At 45.5% G+C, this 22851-nt stretch overlaps 1 protein-coding gene across 5 annotated transcripts in view; it reads right to left on the bottom strand.

The window, feature by feature from the left end:
- Nucleotides 1-415: 415 nt before the first annotated feature.
- XRCC2 (homolog of X-ray repair cross complementing 2 (XRCC2)) overlaps nt 416-22851 on the bottom strand; it is a 53812-nt gene continuing 31376 nt past the window's right edge. For 2 of the 5 annotated variants that reach the window (XM_086527506.1, XM_086527504.1), the window contains 4 exons: nt 22499-22610; nt 22368-22413; nt 801-943; nt 416-708 (listed from right to left, as the gene is read on the bottom strand). In XM_086527506.1, the coding sequence (XP_086383632.1) occupies nt 685-708; nt 801-943; nt 22368-22413; nt 22499-22610 (325 nt within the window). In that variant the 3' untranslated portion in view covers nt 416-684. Of the gene's footprint in view, nt 709-800; nt 944-22367; nt 22414-22498; nt 22611-22851 lie in introns of those variants that run through there. The other 3 variants (XR_015190072.1, XM_086527505.1, XM_086527507.1) reach the window with 3 other exon arrangements.

Raw genomic sequence — 22851 nt, 5'->3', positions numbered from 1 at the left:
CAGTTTGCATCTAGAAACAATGCCATTGTGCAAATTGGGATAATCCACAATCAGGACTTGCTTTAGAAACCGAACAAGTTGAACTAACGAAACCCAGGCTTCACAAAACCACGACAGATACACAGACTATTTTGCTCATTTCCAACAATTGTGCATGCATACAGAACATACAAACAATACTTTCCTCAGAGAAAGGTTGGTACAATACACCATGCGACAAGGTTAGTATGATACACCATGCAACCGTTTCAAAGACCTACACTCATTCCTGTGAAAAAAGCATACAGATGAACCTTCACCTAGTTGCTTACACTGACTTACAATGTTCACTGACAAGTTTGTGATCGTTTCCTCACCTTCAAACTCTGCACATAAAGAGCAAAAACTGGGTGCAGGCAAAGCAGAAAGTAAAGTCTTGACCAAAAACCAAAAACCCTTCATGAAGCCAATGAGAAAGCCTTATTCAGTCCAGAAACCAGCCGGGGAAGTTGTTTCTCTAAACATGTTTAGGGTTCCTACTCAAAGCTCTCTCTATCCATGCTTCAAATCTCTTTTACATTAAATTCACAATTTCCACGGAGACGAGGGGATCCAAGGAATCAAACAAAAATGAGTAATATTCAGTAGTACTTGGGAGGCTCCCTGCTACATCAGCTGGCTCACCACATTGGCTTTGACAGAAAATCAGCTTATGAGCGTGATTCCTTTCTGCCACCACAATCCAAGCATAGACTTAAGTACACCAGTAACATGCATTACCTACTGACAGATAGAAAAGTCACCTTAATATGTCCACTCACATCATGAATGATGAACTTGTCAACGTGGTCGACGCAAGGAATCTGCCACTCCACTGTGAAAAAAGGGCAGTCCTCGGGTAAGCTGTCCACTTCTGCATATTCAAACTTATGAGAGTGTCTCAGTAGTTGCAACCTGCAAAATTCTATCATGCTGCTTACAGTCAGAAAACCCTCCTATGAGAATAAACAGTCTACATGTGGGTATCCTCTTGGTATCCAGCAAAAATGACAGAAGTGTTGAAAATAAACTTGCTACAAAATAAAACAGACTGACATGAGGATGCGCGTATATATATGAGGGATGAGGGGATGAAGCTGTAACTCTAATGGATGTGGAACTAGATGAATAGGGGGATACAACCATGATATACAAAGAAGAGAGAAAATAAAATGAAATGTTATGTACTTTAAAAGGCCAAAATGTTACATCTATGTGTACTAGTACAATGTCTGGGCCTAGGTATGTAAGCCTACCATACATCCTCATCATCATCAGCAGCAGCATCACATAATACATGATCTCAGAACATATGGGAGCGGCACAATCACGTGAGGGCTAATGAGGTGTACAATGGACAAAGTATACAATGATGATGATCCCATGAACTCTCTCATGGGTCTCTATAGAATGGCCTCAATGTCCTCCATAGGGGGCGTGCTCAATGTCGCTCAACGATGCTCCGTAGCCTCTGATCTAGACCTCGTCTACGATGTGAAGATCCTTACATCCTTGAGCATCGTGAGTGACCAAGCTGGATGGCTCAATCAAGAAGGATGCCCCAATGAAGGTGTGACTGGGTAACCTATGGTGGGCCATCCCAAGTAGCCCCTCTGTAAGAAGTAGTGATCTGCCTTTGTATGGATCCTCTACGTGTAGGTCCTCTACTCCAAAGAATAGTCTCTCTGAGTCTACAGATCTCCAACAAGATGAGACCTGGGCACCTTTGACTAGGCACCTTTGATCAATCATCATAGTAATCCATGATGCAGATTAAGGGGATAGAGACCTCTCTGAATAAGCAATGAAAACGCCCGCGGATCTCGTAGTATGTTGTGCACCAGCAGATATAATGCTCCTCCGTCTGTGGCTCTCTATGGCAAACCTGGTATAATCTCTCCTCTAGAGGTATACCTTTGTATCCTCCAGTCGTGTGGGAGCTCCCATGTGCTATGAATAAAAGATATTGATCTAGCAAGCGCCTCCACTACAATCGGTGGTGCACTCATCTCAGCTCTGATGATCTCACGTGGCACTGGAACTTTCACCCGGATCAGCCTGGAGATCATGGATACAAGTGGTCTGTCACAAACTGCTGACGTGTCAAAGCCTAAAGAATGGAGCCAACTTACAGATGCCAGCCGAGGGGCCTAAACCCTAAGAAGAACAAGTAACAGAAGAAGAAGTCCTACCAACTTATGGGGAAACCGTCCGATGGGGCCCCAGTGACATAAAGGGATTAAAATAAAGCAGGACTAACACACACTCACGCAAAGCTGATGACGTGGCAACTGTACGGCAGATTTCTGAAAATTGCATTGGCATGATGACGTGGCAGGCTGTATGGATTTCCGTAAATTACGCTGGCAGCTTTTGGCATTGCTTTTGGGACCAGAAGCTTTTGAGTTTGAAGGCTTTTCATGTAAACTGCTTTTCATAGGCCAGAGGCCTTTAAATATGTGCTAAGGGCTCATTCTCTGGCATGCTTCCTGGAGAAGGTGCAGAGTCTGGAGTACCGGCTTTACTGTGTTGATGCAATATAAAGAAATACCGAAAGGGGTGCCAAGGTTTGGGGCCAATACTTTCTGGGGTGGAATTCCGCCACTCGGTGTTGCGTGTCGTCTCTCTCTCTTTCAGTTCAATTGTTATTGAAGTGCTAAAAGTCTGTTCAGTCTGTTCTTTTCTATTGGCACGTGGTGCCGGTCTTGTTACGACAGTGGTATCAGAGCGTCAGGGGTGTGCTTTTCTGAAAGCATACCGGTCCCACAAAAGAGCAGACAGAGCAAACCAGAGACTTCTGGAATTTATTCGAGGCATATTCGCCATGCAACCCGGACTTATTAGCCACTCCCACCCTTACTTCATCGTGCATCGAGCGCGCTCCCATCTTCACCGCTCATGTCTTACAGGGCATAAGCCATTAAGATCACTTGCAAGAGAAGGATCCAAGATTTGTTTCGAGCTGCTATTTTTCTCAGAGACAGTACCATGCAAATGTTTATAGCTACCAAGCCGCACACTTCCAAGGACTTGGCAAGCTTTCAAGGAAAAAAAAAATTGCCCGAAGTTAAATGGTTTCTGACAACTTCCTACGGAGTGCAACTTCTGGCAGAGTGGGGTATCCTGAAATGCTTGCCATGGAAACCCTAGCAGATTATAACTTGAAGTTTCTCGACATCTCCCAATAGATGTCTCTTCACGACCAGATGACCTTGGAGGTCTAGTGCGATTGCTATCTTGGGACTACCATCGCCACCAAAGAAACATTGTTTGTCCAAGGGCTGATGGACGGGACAAGCCGGTTTCAGGAGAGGTTTCTCCACTATGGACCATATTCTGACACCATTGAGGAGGGTAGGGCACGAGGAAGACGGATTTATTGTAGCTTTGTGGATTTCCGCAAAGCATTTGACATGTTTCCTAGAGCCAGATTGATGCACAAACTATAGGAGATGGGAGTGCCCATTGAGTTGATAGAGGTGCCCAATTGGCAAGGGCATGGATTCCATTGTTGTTATATGTTGATAATATTGTGTTGATCTCTACCTTCTTGACAAGTTATTCTCTACTTCCTCAATTGTTCAATAACTCAAACATGTCAGAGACAATGATGAAATGGATAATTCAGCTTCAAGAGTTTCAATTCTCATTTATGGTCGAGGAAAGCACTCTAGCTACTTTGGCAGACCTTCTTACGTATAAAGAGAGTCCACTTTTGATCAAAGAGGGAGCCTTCATTCACTTATGCTCAGGAGACTATGGAGTACACAGATGCATACACTTTCTTTCTTTTTGCAAGAAAAAGATCCATTAGTTAATAAATTGCCAAAAGGCTACAAAACCACCTCTACGAGAGAGGGCTACAATAGAAACATGGAGAGACTCTCCCACTGAGGAAACAAAGTACGAACAATGAGGGCTAGATTAGGGCTAGATCACGAGATGGGAGGAGGGAAGAGCCACACTAGTGGCCGGAACTGTCATCTAGGCACGCCTTGAAGCATGGTGAAGAAAGGTCGTGGGCGCCAAAGTCGCAAGAAAGCCTCTCAACGTACCCGCATGCGGTCGAAGCTGCCCTGAAGTCTCTCAAACTGACCCCTCAGTGTACGAACCCGCTCTAGTCAAATGTCACGAACAGTCTCTGCCGGTGAAACACTCGCGAGCCTCGAAGATACGAAAGCAACAGGCCTGCTGGATGAACCAAAGTGTCACACCGCAGACGAGCTCCCAGCACCACTCTCTATCACTACACCAGACCTGGGGGATGAGCTCTATGGCATGCTGGAGTGTAGGTAGACCCCCCTGAATCACTATCATCCTGTTGGTGGAAGCCAACTCAAAATGGAGCGCAAGGCCCGTGAGAGTGGACTAGGTTGCAACACCCAAGTGTATTGTCAAGCTGTGGAAGGGGTTGGCAATCAGCCATAGAAACCGAAGCCAAACCTGTTGTGTCAAGGGCCAGTCCCACAAACATTGGCGCTGACTCTTGAGTGGATGGCCACAAGCTGTACATGATGCCGAAAAGCTGTTGTGGACCAACCAACTCCCAATTGTTGTAGCCCTGTGTGCACCTATAACCAGCCCACGGGGCGGTAGGCTTTGGCTTTCACCCGAAATTCTTTACTTTAGACACACAGAGAGAATGTGCAAAGGTAACTTGCGAGACAAGAATTTACACTTAAGCGCACACACGGCTCGGAAGCTACAATGCTCCGAGCAGACGTCGACAACCTGTAGGCCCCAAAATTAGCGCCCTTGCGGTATTTCTTTATACGTTAAGAGGGTAAATTACAAAGTAGAGTCCTGGGAATTCATTATCTGTATCCAACTAGATACCACCTATTTTGGCAAAATTTCGGCACCATAACAGCCCCAAAACTTGCCCAAAACCAATTCCCCTGCTGGGACTCATTTCCACTGCCATAAACCCTCTGATTTCTGCCCAAAAAATAGTAAATTAGCACGCTGTATTTACTGGTTTTTTCCCTGTTTTCAGCCCTAAACAGTCCCCGAACTTGTTTCTAACAGTGGGGCACTACTTCCAATGGTTCAGACGTCCGTATGGCTGAAAAATAGTCAAAATTCAACGCATAACCAGCGCTGAAAACGCACCTGTACGGTGAGGTTATCTCCCTCACCGGTGCCTGCTTTTGGAGCAACAGTTAGCTACTCCCGTTCCTGCTCAGAGAGGCTCTTGCCTCAACAGAAACGCATATAACCACACAGTTGTACATGAGTCAAATGAAGAGCCCTCTTGTTGGGCATCACATTACTGCACGTAGGGAAGAGAGAGAGCAGTGTGAGGTGTGCACGATATGACTTCTTGCACCACACTGTACATGAGAGGGAAAGCTTGCAGTCAATAGCTCTTAACCTGTGGTGGCAGCTTGCAAATGAGGCCCCTCCCGACTACAAATCGAGCGCCCCCTCTTCTGCATGAGGCAAGTTCATGAAAATGTGCCACTTGGCACGTTTACACACACTTTCCCGCTTCCGGCCTGCCGCTTAAAAATCTCCCAACTAGATGCCCAGTTGACTTTGTGTAAGGATTCTGGGTGCTAATCCTTAATTAAGTACTTAAACTCATGATTAAGACTTAAGAAACTTGAACTGTACTCAGAAACAAGACTTAGAAGATTGTGTTGATTGATTGAATGTGTGATACAAGGGCTCCTTATATAGGAGACGAAGAGACATAAATGAAAAGCCACGTCTCATGGTGAAGAGACGCGACTTTAGATGTAGACACATCCTTTCGGCGAAGAGCTGCAACCGTTGGGCGAAGAGTCGCACCCATAGAGTGAAGGGGTGTGATCAGTCTTCGAAGAAGTGTGGCTTTTGGCGAAGAGGCACGTCTCTTGGGCGAAGGGATGTGACCATCCAAGTGCAAGGGTCCTCCTTGGCATGGCACTTCGCGTTTCTGCAACTAGGAGTAGATGTAATACTGCAACATAGTCACAATTGTGACGTTCCCTCCCATTTAAAATGAGAGCCCGTGTTAAAGAAATGACTTCTGATGTTGATAGGACTCTGGAAAAGCATTGAATCTTCGAAAATCTTCAATCTTTGAGTTATCGGAAACCTTTGTCTTGAACCTTTGCTTCTTGCGAAACCTTTTTGCTTTGACTGCTAAATCCCATGTCATTGCATTATTCAAAGACTTTTTAGAGGAATCTGGCATAATCAGGTTGACTGCAACAAGAGGTTGATCTTCAAAATTCTTCGTGCGATGTAAGACTTCTGGTTCAAAATCTTCCAGTAACTGCGAAATATTTGGGGAAGAGGAAATCTTCTCAAGGTACTCTTTAGACAGGATGACTTCATCTTTATGAATCACTGGAGAGGATTTTGGCTTGAGACTGTAATCATCTTCCAATAATGAATCCCAAAATTCTTCAGAATTATCTTCAGGAACTGTCACTTCATGACTTGCAATTGGCATATCATCGTCCAGCAAAGAATCAAAGAAAGCATAGTCGTCTTCAGACTCAGAATCTGCAACTATCTCCTTATCTTTGTCTGGTAACGAAGTATCACTTGGAAAAACTTCTTGCTTGAAATCATCTTTGTCTTCATCAATTGATTCAGGAGAAGTTAATGAATTCAAAAATTCATCAATAATAATATCTGCATCTGCATCGAAAATCATACTCTTTATAATCCACTGTATCATGTTGTTTGACTAGTACACGTGAGGCTTGAATCACTCTTTCCGCATGAGAAAGCCCGTGTAAAGTCAATTGACGTCCATCTTTGAACAAATTGATAGTATGTCCTCGAAAGCTAATTGTTGGATCATTATGGAATAACCAATGCTGACCAAGAATCATGTCGTAATAAGATAAAGGCATGACTTTGAGAAGTGTTTTGCGTCTGCATCTCATCCAAGCGAGTGTGAAGTGATGCGAAGCTTAAGGAAAGTGTGGCCATCTACTCCTTGATAAGAGTAAGGGCATCTTCACATTGACCACCTCCATCCTAAGAATTCGGCATGGTTACGCCTCAAAGGGAATAACGAACAGGTGCAGGAGCAGGTTCGGGAATAGGTTTTGGGACGGGTACACGCACACGGGAGCACCTGCGAATCCTCAGAGGGAATTCGCCAGTACTGCTTCTTCGGGAACTTCGTCTAAATGCGAAATTTACGGAATCGACACATCCTGGAATTCGTCCGCCATCGCACGCGGAGTACGGTGCTTGCTGAGGGGCTAGTGCTGGAGGAAAAGGTGGGAACAACGTGCGTAAGGAGAGAACGTTGGCTGCTCGTCATTCTTTTTTTTTCCGAAAAAGAAGATCTTTCTATTAAAATCACCTCAAGGGCACAGACCCCAAGGTAGAATTACATCAAAATAATAAAGAGAACATAGATGGTATCACCAAAAGATAAAAACCTAGGGCAATCTAAGATACAAGATTGCCTCAAATCAAGGCTAATTATGGGGATTAAGTCTAGAAGACCTCCTAGGCGTCTTCAGAGACTTCTCCTCAGCAGACTTCTTAGCAATTTCTACCAAAGAAGGGAAATGCCGCTCATAAGCTGAATTTATGCCTTCAAAACTGCTGCTGATATCCAAATCTGTGCCCTGAGAAATAGGTGGCGGATCATGAAGAGCTGGTGAAGAGGTATCCAAGGAGAGAGACGAAGCATCTGCTCTGCGTCTATACACAAGCTTTGGAGCCTCTATCCTCCTAGCTCGTCGTTTTCTTTTCTTCGCTTCCTTCCTTCTAGATTTCTCTGCTCCACTTCTTCTTCTTATCATACGTACGAGCTTCCAATCCCCCATTCGCATGAAGTGCCTCTTGTTTTGAAGCTTGTTGCCTTTGATCAGGAGATATCCTACGGCGGGTACAAGCTGCAGCAACATGGCCTTTTCTGCCACAAACAAAGCAGTGGCCAGGAAGACCAATGAAGAAAACCCTCTGTAGAATTTCGCCCCCATGGATGGTCGGGAGCGAAATAAATTGCGGAGGGTTCTTCGCCAAGGAGGGGTAGAGCACCATCCTCATGGAGATTGTGCGATCCTCATCTTTAGGAACCACAGCATCTCCAACCACAAAGCCCAAACATCTCCCAATTTCATTAACATGCGGAGCAAATTCTGGAAGAACTCCTGGAAATCTAGCTGTAATTGCAGTTCCATCTTCAAGTCCATTTAGGTCCATTCCCTGTGTCCATCTGGCAAGAAAACCTATAGCAAAATGAAAGTCCACAGGGCTCTGCGCTAGGACCTCCATGGCTTGATTTGTAGACTCGAACTGCACCCTGAAGAAGCCTCTCCCGAGAGGGGAGACATTCACAATCTTAAAGTTGACGTGAAATAGCGAAGCTTGAAAGTAGTCCTTCAATAGCCTTGCTGAGCATAAACTTCCCACCACTTTACAGGCCAAGGAACAGGACTCCAAGCTCACAGTACATTCGTGAATGGCGCGTAAGGTGTCAGAAGAGAGATGAATACCTATTGCAGAAGCGGAAGGGGGTCGGAGGGCCTCTGAAGGGTCTCCTGAAAAGGTTCCTCGAAGAGGAACGTCCGGCTCTGCGATATTCAGCTCAATCCGGACATTAAATCTTTCCATCTCAATCCCCGACCTGTGTAGCTGTGAAAAAAAAAAAAAAAGAAGGGCGATGGCTGAGGAGATGGCGAGGAGAGGCAAGGGCAAGCTGGAAAGGGGGGGTGGAAGAGGGGGGGTGAGAGTGAGGGCGAACTGGGAGTAGGGGCGAGGGTGAGAAGCAGGGTGTGGGGGGGGGTGGGGGGGGGGGGGGGGGGGGGGGGGGGGGGGGGGGGGGGGTGGGGGGGGGGGGGGGGGTGGGGCGAGGAGAGGGGGGGGGGAGGGGGCGAGCAGGTAGGGAGGGGGACGACACAGATTCACAGGCGAGGGCACCAGCGCGCGGCTCTAAGTTAGAGAACATTTCTAGTTGTTTTTCGGCTGCTCGTCATTCTTGTTTTTACACAAGTTAAATTGAAAGGGTGCTTTCACATGGGGTAAAAATTATGGGGGTTGGCTGGCCACTTAAATGAAACCCATTGGGCTGATTTTTTGAGTTATACTAAAGTGACTTATGCTGGCCAAAATCGTGTGCGAAATCTCGAGCGCTGCCGAATTACGTACAACTGTGGCTACTCATCGAGGGGGCACGCGTGAGCGAAGAGGCATGGCTAGAGGGTATCAGGGAAGAGGTACCTCCAAGGGGCACAAGCGACGGGTTTTCTTGATGAGGGTATATTCACAGCAAAATTCGCAAAGGCAGCAAGCGAAATGCAACCCAGCGATTCAGCCAGCCTGGGTCGACACCAAAGGGCACAAGAGCATGCAAGGGGGAATCTGCAGCCACCACTCCATCTCAGCCCAGGTAAGCAATTGCTCTCAAATCAGCCACCAAAGGGTGCGTGCGTGTCTGGTAGAGGTTGCGGGAGAGGGTTACAACAGGGGTTTAAACACCGGCATCGCAATCTGCAATCCATCTTTCTTCTGCTTCCATGCAACTCCGGGAAGGGCGAGAGAGGGTAGCGGCGAGGGTGAGAGGCTCACAACCTTCGGATCCCGGGAAAACAATTTGCTCTAATACTACTCTAAGGATTCTGGATGCTAATCCTTAATTAAGTACTTAAACTCATGAAGAGACTTAAGAAACTTGAACTGTACTCAGAAACAAGACTTAGAAGACTTTGTGTTGATTGATTGATTGTGTGATACAAGGGCTCCTTATATAGGAGACGAAGAGACATAAATGAAAAGACACGTCTCATGGTGAAGATGTCATGATTGTGGCTATGTTGCAGTATTACATCTACTCCTAGTTGCAGATAGGCGAAGTGCCATGCCAAGGAGGGACCCTACGCTTGGTCCAACCCTTCGCTCAACAGACGTGCCTCTTCGCCAAAAGCCACACTCCTTCGATGACTGGTCACACCCTTCGCCCTACGGGTGCGACTCTTCATCCAATGGTTGCAGCTCTTCGCCGAAGGATGTGTCTTTACGTCTAAAGTCGCGTCTCTTCACCATGAGACGTGTCTTTTCATTTATGTCTCTTCGTCTCCTATATAAGGAGCCCTTGTATCACACTTTCAATCAATTAATCAAACACAGAGTCTTCTCAGTCTTTCTTTGAGTTCAGTTCAGTTTCTTAAGTCTTAATCATGAGTTTAAGTACTTAATAAAGGATTAGTACCTAGAATCCTCACAGTGGTATCAGAGCAAATTTTTTTCCTGGGACCCGAAGGTTGTGAGCCTCTCACCCTCGCCGCTACCCTCTCCCCCCCTTGCCGGAGTTGCATGGAAGCAGAAGAAAGGTGGTACACATGTGCATACGAGCATGAGGTAGCAGAAAATTTTATGTTTCAATTACATAAATAACAGACGAAGACGTGGATGTGTGTGTGTGGCGTGCCGCGTACCCGGTGATTTTCGGGGAAAATTTCGTGCTGGAGTCCGATTCGTGAAACTCTTCATCGGAATGTGTCCTTTCGAAGCTGGCCCATGTCCCTTCATGTAAACAGACACCACCCTTGGTTCGTGCCTCTTGGCATCGGCGTATACCTGGTGCCTCTTTACTCGCAGCCTTTTCACCCGGCACCTTTCACTCGCACCCCTTCACGAAAAAGGACACAGAGCAGGCAGCCTATCCCCTTCTCTTCCAGTGCTAGCATCCCTTCCCACGACCCTGCAAGTGCTGAATTGCTGAAGCGCTGCCTATATACACGCTGGAATAAACTGATGCTGGACTGCTGAATCAGTGGGCTGAAAACGCTGGGTTGAACATGCTGTCAACGTTGGGCGGATGTTGTTGGGCTGAAACAGTACTGCAAATCTGAAACGCTGGTTGGGCTGCACCTCTGCATATACACCCCCTGTGCACACCTCTTCGGTTTCCAGAACGTTGCAATTCAGCCACGCTGCCCCTTCGATTCATTTGACGCAAGTTGCCTTTACACGCCATGCTTGCCTTTTCGCTGGAGTGTCTCTTTGCGTAAACAACCAGCAGCGCTGAATAACATATTATTAAACTCACTTTTAATACATTAAGGTGACTGGCCAGCCCAATGTGAAAACTCCTTATAGGTATACCTCTTCAAAATTAAACTGACGTAATCCAACAACATGGCAACCAGCCGGATTGTCGCACGCTGCTCTACCCCATCACTCAGCGCTGGCCTTGTGTGTGCATATCCTGCGCGCGGTACATTTTCCAGCCATGGCCGACGAACCTCTTCTGTACATCTCGTACATTGACGAACTCTCAAAAGAGGTTCTCCCGAAAACCAGCCCACACTTTGTTCCTGAGGTCCTCTCCCGGCATCGGAACTAGAACCAAAGCCTCTCACAGAACAAGTACCCAAACTTGTTCTCGCATTGGCACCCGCAACAGAGAGCCCTCTTCAAAAACCAATTCCACAACAGCCCGTTACTTGCTCCAGAGGCCAACCCCATCTAGCAGGAGTATTGTGGGTATGTAACATATCGTCACGCCACACAGTTTCAATTACTCCTGCTGAGCAATCACATGGCCGGATCACAAGATGGCAACGACCATAATATGCCGGAGGACCCGATTGCAGTTCTCAAAGCGCAAATGGCAGCACTTTCAACAAGCCTCGCATCAATTCATACTCGCTTGGATCACATGCAGACGCAAACCTCTTCTCGGAGTTACCCAACAGCTTCTCAGACAATACAGGCATCTTCTTCCGACGCTTCAGTGGTCGACCAGAAAGAACCACTCAAACAAAAGCCTTCGGAACTCAAATTTTCTCACCCAAAGCATGGTTTTTCAGAGACAATCAGACACAAAGTCCCTTCATGCGAGCAGCAAAAGTCTCAGCATGAATATTCTTGAAAATGCTACAATTCTAAGCAACGAACTTCTTATTCGAATCATCAACAACAAAAGCAGCAATATGAAGCTTCCAAAGGATCATCAACGATATCAAGTTGGGCTTACTTAGTGGCACATATATCCGACCTTAGTCGAGTACTCGGTCGTGAATGCTGCGACGTTGGACAAGTTCCCCCTCGCAAGCCATGTCCTACATTTAAGTCTTTCTTGTCTGATGGTGTACAGTTACAGATTTATTGATCCTTTCCTTGTGCAAGAGGATCCTTCAGAGGTCTAAGAGGCAACAACTCCCTCGACCTCCCCCTTCTCAATTGGAAGCCTTAATATCCACTGAGAAAGCTGAAGATTCAGAAGATTTCAATTCTTATGTGACAACGGACAAGCACATAAACCCTTCTATGGCCGTGATCCAGGCTGAAAAAGTAGCCTCATCACCGCCCTTGCAGAATACAATCTTTGTTTTTGAACAGATACCAAATGCAGTGGTGAATGATAATTTTTCAAAGTTAAAGACTCCATTCCTTGCCTTCAACGATGCAAAGGATAAATCAGATGCAGACTCTTGCAGCACAACTTCAGTCGCTGCAATTGAATCCTTCGACACGAATTGTTCTAGTGATAAACCTTTACAGATGGATATACCTTCAAACACTAGTCTGTCTCAGTCTACGACATCTCTTCAGGAGGATTTTATTGTTCCGGATAAACCAATGGAATACCTTACAGATTTCCAACCAATGGTCATCACTCAACAGAAAACTCAAGTCAGTTTACCAATAATTACACTCGAAGTAGATACAGATTCAATCTTTTATTAGACAAAGCTCGAAGTTACAAATGACTTTGACAAAGACACTTATCAAGTTGCAGATGTGATACTCATACTTTTGACAAAGACGAGACAAGTTACAGATATGATCAGTTTTCAGTTTGGAAAAATAGTTATGGTCAATAACAGTGCCATGACATGGGACTTAACTGAAAGAGCTTTGGATGCAGAAGCACAACAACAATACATTTCCTTCTCCCGGAGTTTCTACAACTACCCTAGGTTTTATTTAAAGAGGAAGGGAACGTCACGATTGTGACTATGTTGCAATATTACATCTACTCCTAGTTGCAGATAGGCGAAGTGCCATGCCAAGGAGGACCCCTACGCTTGGATGGTCACGACCCTTCGCTCAAGAGACGTGCCTCTTCGCCAAAAGCCACGCTCCTTCGACGACTGGTCACACCCCTTCGCCCTACGCGTGCGACTCTTCATCCAATGGTTGCAACTCTTCGCCGAAAGGATGTGTCTATACGTCTAAAGTCGCGTCTCTTCACCATGAGACGTGTCTTTTCATTTATGTCTCTTCGTCTCCTATATAAGGAGCCCTTGTATCACACTTTCAATCAATCAATCAAACACAGAGTCTTCTCAGTCTTTCTTTGAGTTCGGTTCAGTTTCTTAAGTCTTAATCATGAGTTTAAGTACTTAATAAAGGATTAGTACCTAGAATCCTCACAGAAGAGACGCGACTTTAGACGTAAAGACACATCCTTTCGGCGAAGAGCTGCAACCATTGGGCGAAGAGACGCACCCATAGAGCGAAGGGGTGTGACCAGTCGTCGAAGGAGTGTGGCTTTTGGCGAAGAGGCACGTCCCTTGGGTGAAGGGGTGTGACCATCCAAGTGCAGGGGTCCTCCTTGCCATGGCACTTCGCGTATCTGCAACTAGGAGTAGATGTAATACTGCAACATAGTCACAATCGTGACACTTTGCAGCAGAGTTATAATATGTTCCTCTTGTCATTCCGGAGGTTCTGACGCGAACAAATTTCATGGCCCAAAAATAAAAGTTTCCTAATATTTAGGAGATGCTTCCGTTGGGCTCCCATTGGCCTTCTAACCACCTATCTCCATTGGGACTGCATCCAAAAATGCAATGAGGCCCAACTGTCAGGTACTTTCCTTTGGTGACCCCACCTTGGCTTTATGCCTTTATTGAGTTCGCTTTCTAGTATCCACCAACTTGCTAAGTGCGACGGGGGAACCTACATGATTTTGAATTGAGTCTAGACATCCTCTTACTATACCAATTCTTCCCGTCTGCGGATGAAACTACCGTTCACATTGGCCATAGAATGTACGACCATTTGCAACTTCAAAAAGAGGGTCTCAAAAATAAAACAAAAATCATTGGAAAGAAACCAACAACTTCTTGAAATCGCAAACGTCCTCGATTGCATACCATAAATACATGCCACTGATGATGATGTGTTGTTAGCACTCTTTTATCATCGCATGTATCCGCAAGAAAGGTCGTAACACATAGATACAAATGACTTAATGAGACCTTTATACTTTTGTCATTTCCATCTATTACACTGAATTCATAGGTACATTTAATGTGCTAGCCCTATCATTACCCCTCCTTTTGCACACGTTGGGTTGGGGCGTAAGTAGGTTGTAACCCAAAGGCTTCAAGGTAAAGCTGCAATACATTTGGTGACTCTTAGAGTTCATGCTCTTCCATCCACTTTGCATCCATAGGTAGATAGTTCTTGAACTTCACCAAGTAGCGTCTTGTAACCTGTCCTTTAACTTTTCTGTCCTTATGTGCCAAAAATTGCTCAGGTACCAGGATCTCATCAAGTTCCTCAACTTCTGGTCAGCGTAACCGCGAAACGTTTCACCCCAAAACATAGCGTTTCACCCCGAAACGTTTCACCCTAGGCTAAGGCTTTAGTGAAACATCTGATCAAAACGCCAATTTTGTGTATATATAGAGTTATGTATCGACAAAATAGGTGTTCACAGTGCAGTGAGTAGAGACACATGCTATGTTAACCTTGAAATAGCATATACATAATAAATAAATAACTATTAAATGGCTAAATTCTCTAAAGGCAATTTATCATTTCAGGCGTTTCACTCTAGGCGTTTCACCTTGCAGGTGAAACGTTTCGGCCGTTTCACCCGTTTCGCGTTTCAGGCTTGCTGAAACGCGTTTCGCGATTACGCTACTTCTGGTTGATCCTCATCTTGCATATCTTCTGCACATCACCCACGAAGGGTCTTAGAAGACTCACGTGAAACGCATTATGAATCTTCCACGCATCAGGCAATTTCAGCCTGTAAGCCATATAGCTGATCTTGTCAAGCACTTGAAAAGACCCATAGTAACGCATACTGAGCTTCGGAAACAAGCGTTCCTTGCCCTTCAACTTCTTTAACCTTGCCTTCTTGAACCTTACACAACCCAATCACCAGGTGATAACAGCAATTCACGACGGTTACAATCAGCAGCCTTTTTCTGCTTTGCCAGAGTCTTTTGCAAGGCAACTTTAATTTTCTTATATATTTCATCCATGTTCTCAACATATCGATCTACATCAAAGATCTTGTCCTTTGTATGCAAAATGGGAGAAACTTTTCTGCCGTCTTCAACAATCTCAAAAGGTGTCTTGCCAGTCGACGAATGCACCGTATTATTGTACGCATACGGCAAATGTTGTTCCCACTTGCCCTTATTATTTGACCATAGCATTTCAACAGATCTAAGACTGTACAATTAGCCTCTTGTGACTGTCCATCAGTTTGTGGATGAAACGAAGATGAGAACTTGAGCGTAGTGCCCATGTTCTCAAACAATCCTCTCCAGACTTGTCATGCGAGGATCACAATCACTGACAATCAATTGTGGCATGCCATGTCACGTGACACATCCCAACCCTATGTGTCCGTGGACAAGCTACACCACAGCAGGGTTCAGTCAGTCCGATCAAGTTAGATTAGCAATGATCTGGCACTTTTGTGAGTCTATTCGTAGACCGTGCATGCCCAGTCACTTAGCATAGATGCATATCCTCCGGTTACACACAGCATGATCATCGGAATTCCCATCAGAATCCATTAGCATCAATTAGGGGAATTTTCCAGTGCATTTAGCCTATTTTCCTATTTATTGGGATTTTCACTTATTATTTTTAAGTGACTTTCCTACAAAAGTAGGTAGGGCAATTTTGCTAAGTTAGTATATAAGCAAACCAAAGTTCACACTTTCTGGCAGAAGAGGCAGCAGGAGCTTCCCGCTCAACAGGCAACTTCTCAACAGTACCCCCCCTCATGACCCCCCATCGCCATACCTCCCATCACCTTGGCGTTTTTCATAGAGCATCCTCGCCCTAAAGTTCTCCCCCTCTTCTGGCGACAGTCCCAGCAGTAGATAAGCCAACCTCGGTGTTTTTCCCGCGACAGAACCACACCAATCACTAGCGTTTTGAACCTCAGCATCAGCCCAGCCCTTAGCGTTTTTGCTAATGCCAGCATTGCTGAATTTCCCAGCGTTTTCAGCAATATGCTAACGCTAGCAGATCAGCAAGTCAAGCATACCAGCGTTTTTGGTTTTCAAGTGCACATCTGCCTGGCGGTTTTGACCAGCAGCAAGAAACCTCAGCGTTTTTTATTCTCAGCCATACCGCAGCAGAAAACGCAGGTTTTCAGCAGTTAGAATCGTAGCAGATTTCCCCCATTCAGTTGCAGATGATCCCCCAAGTTTAGCCCAAGAAAACGCAGCCAAAACAGTCATTTTCAGCCACCGAAACAGTCCCAGAATTCAGAGATTAGAAGCCTACAGATTTCAGCCATCGAGTGATCGTCATCATCACCGTGGTCGTCATCAGCATAGTCCCATTGCATCAGTCCATTGCATACGCATTGTACACCTTCGTGCAATCAAAGTAGACCACTCTCGCCGACGAGAGTGGGGCCTTCGGAGGAGGGTTTTACAACCTCTCGAGTGTCGTATCTCTTCTCTCTCCTTCTCTCAGTCTCATTCACTTGCACGCACAATCCACTCAGTTTGTTCATGATCATAGCACTCTCCATAAGATGGAAAGCTCTCTCTTTCCCTAAGAACTAAAAGGAACCTTGAGCAATAAAGATTACTAATCTTGAGAAAATACAACATTCATTCCGCTGCACCTTACATGCCATGGTACTTAAAACACATTGTACATGAACAAGTGTGCCATCTGATCAAATTTTATCTTCTTCTTGATAGGGATAAAATTGGCCTGCTTGTTGAACCTACAGATAATGGTCCATATACCATCATTCCCTGTTGGCGTTCTTCAAAGATCAAAGATAAAGTCCATAGCAATGCTTTCCCATGGCTCATCCGGAATCGGCAGTGGTTGTAACAAACCCGGTGCCTTTTGCCTGTCAAACTTGACCTTTTGGCAAATCATGCATGCTCGCACAAAGGCATCCACATCTCTCCTCAATGTAGGCCAATAGAAGAATCCCTCTACCGCTTTAACTGTCGCATCAATACCACGATGCCCTACATACGGTGGGACATGACTCTCTTCCATGACCTTATATCGCAATGGCCTAGTGACACAAAGCTGCCATGCATCATCATAAAATCATCTCTGAGGAGGTAGTGCTCGTGATGTTGCCCCTCTTGTAACTGTTCAAAGATCCTTGCAAAATCTTCATCAACAGTATATTGTTCCTTCATGTCATCTAACTCATGATGATAAGGAGTTGACACAAGTGAAATTTGTGGCTTTCTTGATAACGCATTAGCCACAACATTCTTCTTGCCTTCCACATGCATAATCTGGAAGTGGAACATGGAAAGAATGTTTGCCCATCGCATATGCTTTTCGGATAACTTTGATTGTGTCAAGAAGTATCGCAAGGTCTGATGATCTGTTTGGACAACAAAATCAACACCTAGGATGTAGTGCTTCCAGCTAGAAAGCGCATGAATCACCGCCAAGAGCTCTTTCTCATAGACTTGCATAGTCCTCTCTGGCCCTTGCAAAATTCGGCTTCCATAAGCTACTACCCGTCCATCTTACATTAGCACTGCTCCGATACTACTACCACATGCGTCACACCGGACCACAAATGACTTCCTGAGATCTGGCAAAACAATTACTGGATCTGAAGTCAACTTTTCCTTTAAGAGACTAAAAGTTGAGATCTCTTTTTGGGTCCATCTAAAAGTGACCTCTTTCTTTTGCAAAGCGTGAAGAGGTGATGCTATCTCTGCAAAATTCCTGATAAGCCTTCTATAGTGTAGGAACATAATCCCAAGAAGCTTGTGACATCGTGCACGGTCTTCAAGTCTGGCCATGTCTTAATAGCTTCGACCTTTGTGGGATCCATTCTGACACCATCCTTTGACAATATATGACCAAGAAAGTGAATCTCTTCCGGGAAGAATTCACTTTTCTTAGGATTGACAAGTAGCCTGTGACTGCGCAACTCTTCCAACACATTGGTCAAGTGACGCCTATGTTCCTCTTCATTCTTTGAATAGACTATAATGCCATTAGAAAACTTCCCAACAAACTGTTGATGCGAGCGGAAAATCCGGTCCATCATTCTATTGAATGTGGCAAGAGCATCTGTTAGCCCAAATGGCATCACTAAGAACTCATAAAGACCAAATGTCGTTCTAAACGCGGTCTTGTGCACATCCTTTGGCCTTATACGAATCTGATGGTACCGCTGCAAACTGCCCACGCGCTGCTTGCAGCAATTCCTAGCAGGTGACCTGGGCTGCAAGTCCGCTCTGCAGCAACCCTAATGCGCGCCACTCTGTATGCGCGCCACTCTATCAGCACGACCTAATCACAGCCAGTTGTGCAGCCAACCCACGTCGAGCTCACAGCAACACTGCAATGAGCACGTGCGAGCTCACCTGACAGAGTTGACCTACCTACGTAGCACATCGTTGCCTGCAACCTTCTCGCTAGTCATTTCTCACGAGAGAGAGAGAGAGAGAGAGAGAGAGAGAGAGAGAGAGAGAGAGAGAGAGAGAGAGAGAGAGGAGTAACACACTCTGAGTGGCCAGGGCATGCCAATCCTGCCTCTGCTGTGTACCCCATCTCTTGAGCTCTAATGCCCAGCTTCATAGCTAACTCTGGTGAGATAAAGTTTGCTTTGGCACCTGGATCAAAGAAGATGAGTGTTGTCCGATCTCTAACTTTACCCCATGCTCTGCATAACTAGCTGGCATCTGTATTGGGCTTGTCACCCACCATATCTGGCACCAAACCTACCGTGGGTTTAGGCTTCTTGCCTTTCTAATCCTCTTTATCATCAGAGTCAGCTGGTCTTTTCCTTTGCATTTGTTTTCAGCCATTAAGACCTTTTCCTCGAGCAACTACGCACAAAAGGCTTCCTTTTCTGTTTCTTTGCCTGCGCTCCAGAAGTCCCAGCTGAATACTTGTCTTTGGTGGCCTTTTCTGACCCTTGTGACGTTTCAGGAGCCGTTTTCACAAAGGGCTTCTTGGCTGAATTTTTCTTTTGTTGCCGTCCTTTCTCGTTGCTCGGAAACCCACTATCCTCTCCTCTCAACAAGGCAAGACCAATGTTAGCAACATCCATGAGTTGGGTGAGGGTAGCCACTCTGTTCTTGGTACAGTAGTCCCAAAGCCCTTTAGGCAGCCTACAACAATACTTCTCTATCTGCTCTATCAATGGCACAAATCTAGAGGAGGTCACTGAGAGTAACGCTTTACAAAACCTCCGACTGTACTCCAGCAAGCTCTTGCATGTAGCCGACGTAAGCTGGTGCCAATTTGTCATGACGTCGGCTTCAAATTCATTTGACAGCCAAGCAGATGCAAACATTTGTTTGAAGTAGACCCGGGTGCCTGTCCTTGCATTAGCAATGTCGTCCACCATGTAAGCACATTGTCCTTCAAGAAAGTGGCAGCTTTCCTGACCTTAGAGGCCTCTGTAAAATTCCCTCCTGCATAAGCTGTATCAAACTGCTAGAGGAAAGTGAGAGCCTTTGCTTTATCCTCGAAGCCGCTGAAAGTGCTAAACTTTACAGCTGCACCACCTTCTTTGTAAGCTTTCGGCTTTTCCAGTGCCCCCAAATTGTCATAAGGAATAGTCTGCAACATGGGCATTGTAGTAGGCATCATCAGCACATCTTGGCCATTAACATTTTGCGTCAAAGGTGCCATATCTGGCTGCTGTCCAGAAAAACCAGCCATGCTAAAATGACCTTGTGGCACCCCAAACTGGCCTTGGTTGCCCCTGAAAACCTTGCTGCATGCCGATGCTACCATACATGGGGTTTGGCATCATGCCTTGCATACCCCCAAACCTTGTTCCTGGCATGTACGGCTAACTTCCAGGCGCATAACCAGCCATACTCTAGAACACAAATCCACCCCCGAAATACCCAGGATGTACTGTGGGTGGTGGAAAAACTGAATACATTGCCTGGTAACCAATTCCCTATCCATTCAAGACAGCATGCGGGCTTTGAAAGGTGGTGGGCTGAATTGGCATTGCCTTTGGAATAGGCGTCCTAACCACCTGTTCAAGGACAGGAGGAACCTGTTTTGGAGCCCCGTACTCCGCAACATGCGAGTGTTCCCTATCCTGCTAAGACGCATGAAGTACTTGGGCTTGAGCCTCAACAAGCTTTGTTCGCGGTGTAGGTTGCCTATTTTGTTGTGGCACTGGTGGCGCTTGCAAGAACTCCATAAACCTTGGGTTCTGCACCAGTTGTGAAAACACATTCACCGCGGCAACTAATTGAGTCATGAACACATCATCCTCAAGTTGCCCAATCATAAAGCTCTGTACTGGAGGGACATTCACATCAACAAGAGGTACAGACAGTTGTGGCTGTGAACTCTCGTCAATCTCGAACACCATAGGAATTTCCTGTCTGTCCTTCGAAAAGGGGCCCTCTTCCATAATGCCCTTCCCTTTGTCGGCCATAGTGTAATCACGCTTTCCTCTACTCTGTGTCTTTACCCAAAACAACCGAGGCTCACTTTTTGAGGAGAAATTGATTGATGTCCCGGCAACGAAACCTTGAAATAGGCCCGTGGGGCGGTAGGCTTTGGCTTTCACCCAAAATTCTTTACTTTAGACACACACACAGAGAATGTGCAAAGGTAACCTACGACGGGAATTTACACTTAAGCGCACACACGGCTCGGAAGCTGCAATGCTCCGAGCAGATGCCGACAACCTGTAGGCCCCAAAATTGGCGCCCTTTCGGTATTTCTTTCTACTTTAAGAGGGTAAATTACAAAGTAGAGTCCTGGGAATTCTTTACCTGTATCCAGCTAGAAACCACCTGTTTTGGGAAAATTTCGGCAACATAACAGCACCTGTTTTGCTAATGGACGTCCAGTCCCCTGTGTCGCAAGAGTATGGGACGGGTCGGGTGATTGCTGGGTGGGGGCTGTGTCTGGCTGCACAAAACACCAGATAGAAGGGATTTCTAGCTGATTGGGGCTGATCTCTGCTTTGCCAAACGTAGCAAGGCAGGCATTCCAAGGGAAGGCACCCTGCTGCTTGCTTTCTTCAAATGAACCTCCATGGGTGCTTATATACTGATTTGGTTGAAAACTGACCTCAAGTGGTGCAAACTGCCCTAAAGGTTGAAAAACCTTTGAAATTGAATGCCGAGTCATCATCAGTTTGACCTCTGCAACGAAGTACCTGCAAAAACACAAGGTTAACCATTTTACCCGTACACATGCTCGCACACATCATGCTCCATACTTCTGCTCGATACGGGATCACAACCACCTAATCTACTAGTCCTAGGCTACTTTGTCCACGCTGTTGGATGCTAAGAAAACAACTCAGTCAACCAACTGCACTCTGTACAATCACTTATGCAAAGAGGGTAAAATAGGTGTTCTAACTACACTAATGGAATTGTTTGGACATGCGGGTCCTACAAACAGGGCCACAAAAGTGACCTTACATGGTCCCCTAGATTTACTTAAGCAATGGGCTCAGCTCTTTTGGCCGTAGTAGCATGTCCACGTAGCACATCAAGCCAATTAAAATATAGTGCAACAAATGGCGATCGATCAATGCAAAAAAAGTAAATCCATTGACATAAAGCCACCACTTCCTCATTCTTTCTCAAACATCGAAGAATTTCATCATTAGAGAGCTTCTTGCAATAAGATGTCCATCCTAAACATTTTTGGCATTATCAAGAGCTTCCCTCTCCACAGTAAATGGCTTGCTAGTTGTAACCAAGTGCTGTTATGCCTTGAACCTCTCATGGGGACCCGTTCCAAAAAATAGAACTAGCCTTGGGGCAAGGGTCCGAATCTTTAATCCATGAACTCCTTTCAAAATTTATGTGAGAGGAGTCTGCAGTCAACTTAACTATTATACTCATGGACCAATTTCGTCTCATTTCTTTTGTTATCCATCCTCACTGACCGGTAGCCAGGCTCCTCACTGTCTTCCTGCACTTCCGACACAAGTTACTGAATTGTGTGCAGCTAGAGCTGCCACAGGATAGAATAGACGTGGGTTGATCACATAAGGCGGCCCACAAATGAAGTGCTGATAAACCTGCCTCTTACAAAGAGACCCCAACAAGAGACACACAATCAATGACAAGACAAAACTGAAGAATTCAATTAAAAAAGAGCTTTCACAAACTTTTCAACAAGCAATAAGTAACAATTGAGTTGGGACTGTAGTGCGAATACAATGTATCTAAAAGTACCTGGTTGGAAGGGACCTCGAAGAAGAAGGCGATGAGTTACAAATCCCTGTGCGCCACAAGATACAGTGAAATTATATCCCTTAAAAGAAACACCTAAAAACAGGTAAATCTGTGAACTAAAAAACAAGGACCTGCCATACTGCTGGCATAAAGTCTCTTAGGACAGCCCTTCCCTTTCCCTCTTTACTTTGCGATTGGTCCTTGTCTACAATGTTACGATCTTCAGTCCCATCTGCATTCTTTCTGCATAAATACCACAGAAAGCGTTGACTTGTATTTTGAAAGATAGTAAATGAACATAACCAACAGTTCATGTAATCCAGCCTCTTGAAAACGAATTGGGCTTCTTTTACAACAGTAGCCAGGAACAGAACAAGTAGGAAGTACGGGGGCAACAGATAATTAACGTTTTAATTTTTCTGGATAAAGCAGCCGTAGGAGCTCAAAACCCTGATTACATATAACCTACAAAAGGCCACCGCTG

This window comes from Adiantum capillus-veneris, chromosome 13 (genome assembly GCF_014529385.1).
Source record: "Adiantum capillus-veneris isolate H3 chromosome 13, ASM1452938v2, whole genome shotgun sequence".
Taxonomy (NCBI): Eukaryota; Viridiplantae; Streptophyta; class Polypodiopsida; order Polypodiales; family Pteridaceae; genus Adiantum; species Adiantum capillus-veneris.
Note: the sequence above shows the minus strand (reverse complement) of the source record. Positions and strands in the feature narration are given on the sequence as shown.